Source organism: Loa loa, assembly GCF_000183805.2.
Source record: "Loa loa unplaced genomic scaffold supercont3.704, whole genome shotgun sequence".
Taxonomy (NCBI): domain Eukaryota; kingdom Metazoa; phylum Nematoda; class Chromadorea; order Rhabditida; family Onchocercidae; genus Loa; species Loa loa.
The window spans coordinates 2,636-5,862 of record NW_018108884.1 but is presented as its reverse complement, the minus strand read 5'-3'; the positions used below and the strand labels follow the sequence as shown (position 1 = coordinate 5,862).

General features: G+C 33.7%; 1 protein-coding gene across 2 annotated transcripts in view; it reads left to right on the top strand.

Annotated features, from left to right (window-relative positions):
* The window catches only part of LOAG_18935, an 8,713-nt gene extending 5,634 nt beyond the window's left edge, over window positions 1-3,079 (top strand). For both annotated transcript variants that reach the window (XM_020451596.1, XM_020451597.1), the window contains 6 exons: window positions 471-664; window positions 835-1,002; window positions 1,142-1,375; window positions 1,582-1,847; window positions 2,152-2,405; window positions 2,494-3,079. In XM_020451596.1, the coding sequence (XP_020304606.1) occupies window positions 471-664; window positions 835-1,002; window positions 1,142-1,375; window positions 1,582-1,847; window positions 2,152-2,405; window positions 2,494-2,754 (1,377 nt within the window). In that variant the 3' untranslated portion in view covers window positions 2,755-3,079. The remainder of the gene's footprint in view (window positions 1-470; window positions 665-834; window positions 1,003-1,141; window positions 1,376-1,581; window positions 1,848-2,151; window positions 2,406-2,493) is intronic.
* Window positions 3,080-3,227: the final 148 nt, after the last annotated feature.

Sequence of the window (3,227 nt, the reverse complement as noted above, 5' to 3'; positions counted from 1 at the left end):
ACTAACTTAGAAACCTTGATGCTAGATAGCTATAGGAAGGATTTTTTTTTTAATTAGGGTTTTTTTTTTACATTTCTCCTATTATATTTTTTTTTAATTATGAGACAGTTTTAATATTATAATTTCTCGAATATACTATTACTAGTGAATGATTTGATCCCAAACTTATATTCCTGTTTTTTTTAGTTTTAAGTATGACTATCTAATAAGCTAAATAGTTTTCATTTGAGATTATATTTTGACTAAAAGATGCATATATATTGCAAACGGAAGACTATAATTGCAGTACCAAAATTTCGCACAGAAAGTTTACATAAAATATTTTGTCAAAAAACATCGCATCGCACTTGTTGATGATGTTACCGTAAGAGAGAGTAAGTGGAAATAATTCTAGGTGACTGTTTGATTGTTATTGTTTTTGTTTTGATTTATCATTTCTTTTCCCTTAATCTTTTTCTTTACAATTTCAGGTGTCGGATCGCGTTATTGCTTACCCAGAAAAATCCTCATTAATTCCGATACCGAAACCATTTGTGGTACCCGGTGGACGTTTCCGGGAAATGTATTACTGGGATAGTTTCTTTACCATCAAAGGTCTTTTGGCTTCCGGCATGCATAACACCGTGCGCGGAATGATCGAAAATATGGGAAGTCTGATCGAAAGGTAATTCTGCGCTTCGATATACTTAGAACACCGTTTGATAAATCCGATTTTGAAACTTAAATTTCAATTCTAAGTTGTTTTTAAATGAAATAAAAGATGAAATATTTGTTGCTACACCTGACTTAAACATATATCAGTTTGAATTTAAATATAGTCTTTTAAATTTCAAGATTTGGCTATGTACCAAACGGAAATCGCGTATATTATCTCAACCGATCTCAACCTCCGTTACTCACTTGGTGTCTATCTGCATATTACGAAGCAACAGATGATAAGGAGTTTGTCTTCACTGGTGCTCGTTGGTTCGAAAGAGAATTTGAATTTTTTAAAAGGCATAAGTAAGTGTTGGATTCGAAGCAGAAAGCATTTCTCCATATGACTTTCGTAATTTAATTTGGATTTGTAATGGGATTTGAAGGAAAGAAGTGGATTTTGATCAGTGCGAAATATTGCTTCTCAGTTTTTCAAAATTTTCAGGTCAATTCAGCTGCCCGGTGTAACATCATTGCTCTATCGCTACCATGTTGTAGCCGTTGGTCCACGTCCGGAAAGCTATCGTGAAGACGTTGAAAGTGCTCATCATATCGAGGATGTTCTAGAGAAACAACGTTTATGGGGTGATATAGCAGCTGCAGCTGAAAGTGGACGAGATTTTAGCTCACGTTGGTTCTCTCAAGATGGACCTGTAGCTGGTAAAATGGGTTCAACACGGTATATTACCTTAAATTTATTTTAATTGAATTTACTATGTTAGGATGGCGTCACATGAATTTAATAAACATGAATCAATCTAGTCTTATCCATTTAAAACAGGAAATTCACCACACTATTTGTAAATTAATCTGTTAAATAATCTGGCAAATAAGATAATTGTGCTTCTTAAATTTATATGGGTTATGCTTGAGTTACATTTCTAGGACTAGTTCGATTTTACCAATCGATTTGAATGCAATCATTTGCGGAAATCTCCGTTTAATGGCCAATTTGTATGAGGTAATTAACGATATGTCAAGTGCTGAGCACTGTCGGCAACAGTTCAGAAGTATGAAGCAAGCAATTCATCAAGTATTCTGGAATGAGGAATGTGGTTGCTGGTTCGATTACGACATCATCAATGGTTGTCATGTTAATCTTTATATGGATACCAATTTCTTTCCACTGTTCAGTGGATGTATGCATGATGGTGAGATCATTTGATTTATTTGATTTAATATAAAGGTAGAGTTCTCGAAATTAAAAGTGTTAACTGAAATATTTACATTTTTATGTAAATTTTTTTGTAGTTTTTCTATATAATTTAAATATGTATAGAAAATAATTTTTTAAATCCAGTCGTTATAATTTTTAAATCCAGCCGTTCAGCCCATTAAATCATTTAATTTAATTCGAAATTTGAAAATTGGCGTTTTCAAGTTTACAGTAAATACTTTAGGGTAAGGCAATAAGTGTGCTTGGATTTTGTAAAAATCCGTTAACTTCGTTTTCAGATTTCGATCCGCAAAAAATAGTATCATACATGACGAACATGGGTGTTTTGGCATTCCCAGGTGGTTTGCCAAGTTCGCTGATACCATCTGGACAGCAATGGGATTTCCCGAACGCTTGGGCACCAACAACTTGGGTTATTATTCAAGGTTTGCGTTCCACAGGTCAACATGAGCTTGCTCGTCAAATTGCCGAGAAGTGGATCAAACGAAATTACAGCATGTGGCTTATTTCTGGTGGACGAATGTTTGAAAAGGTTGGCGTTTTTGAATTTGAAATTTGTGGATCAAAAAATCACATGTAAATCATGTTTTTTGGGTGTGAAAATATCTTATAATTTTCAGTATAATGTTGCGTCGCAAAACTATAATACGGCTGGAAGTGGTGGCGAATACGAGGTGCAAGAAGGATTTGGATGGACCAATGGTGTAGTCTTGGATTTGCTTCTTACATATGGACCTGACTTGACCTTTAAGTCGGATGAAGAGACGTCTGTGACACCGGGAGAAGGATACGTTTATTGCCAGGAGCACCAGCAGATTTCTGATGTTACCACAACTACTAACACCATACTGGTACCTTCACCAATTGATTCTGGTCTCTAATGAGTTCAGATTGTGGAGTAGATATGAAAAATATAGAAATACTACCACGTTATATCTTGTATAGCATCATTTTGACACTGTTTCTCGAAATATCAAATTTCCAAACAATTTTAGAGCGCCTTCAAACATCATTAGGGTTATTTAAGGTACATAAAATATGTGGAATTTTGAAATTTATTAGTAGAGAGTGAAATGAATGATATAGTAATGTGGATTCGAGATACTTCGTTACTTTTTTTTCAACACAACGCAAAATAGATGAGAAGTGAATGTCAGTAGTTAATTCATAATTGTTGTTGTAGGACAATATGAAGTAATTTTCAATGAAAAATAAAAAAAATAAAAAAAAANCTTTTTATAGGGATTTGGAAATTTTTCAACCTAAATCTCTCCTCTCTGAAAATGCCAATTTAGAATGCGATCTTTTTAAGATAACTATACGGGTTATACTGAAACATATATATATGTATGAC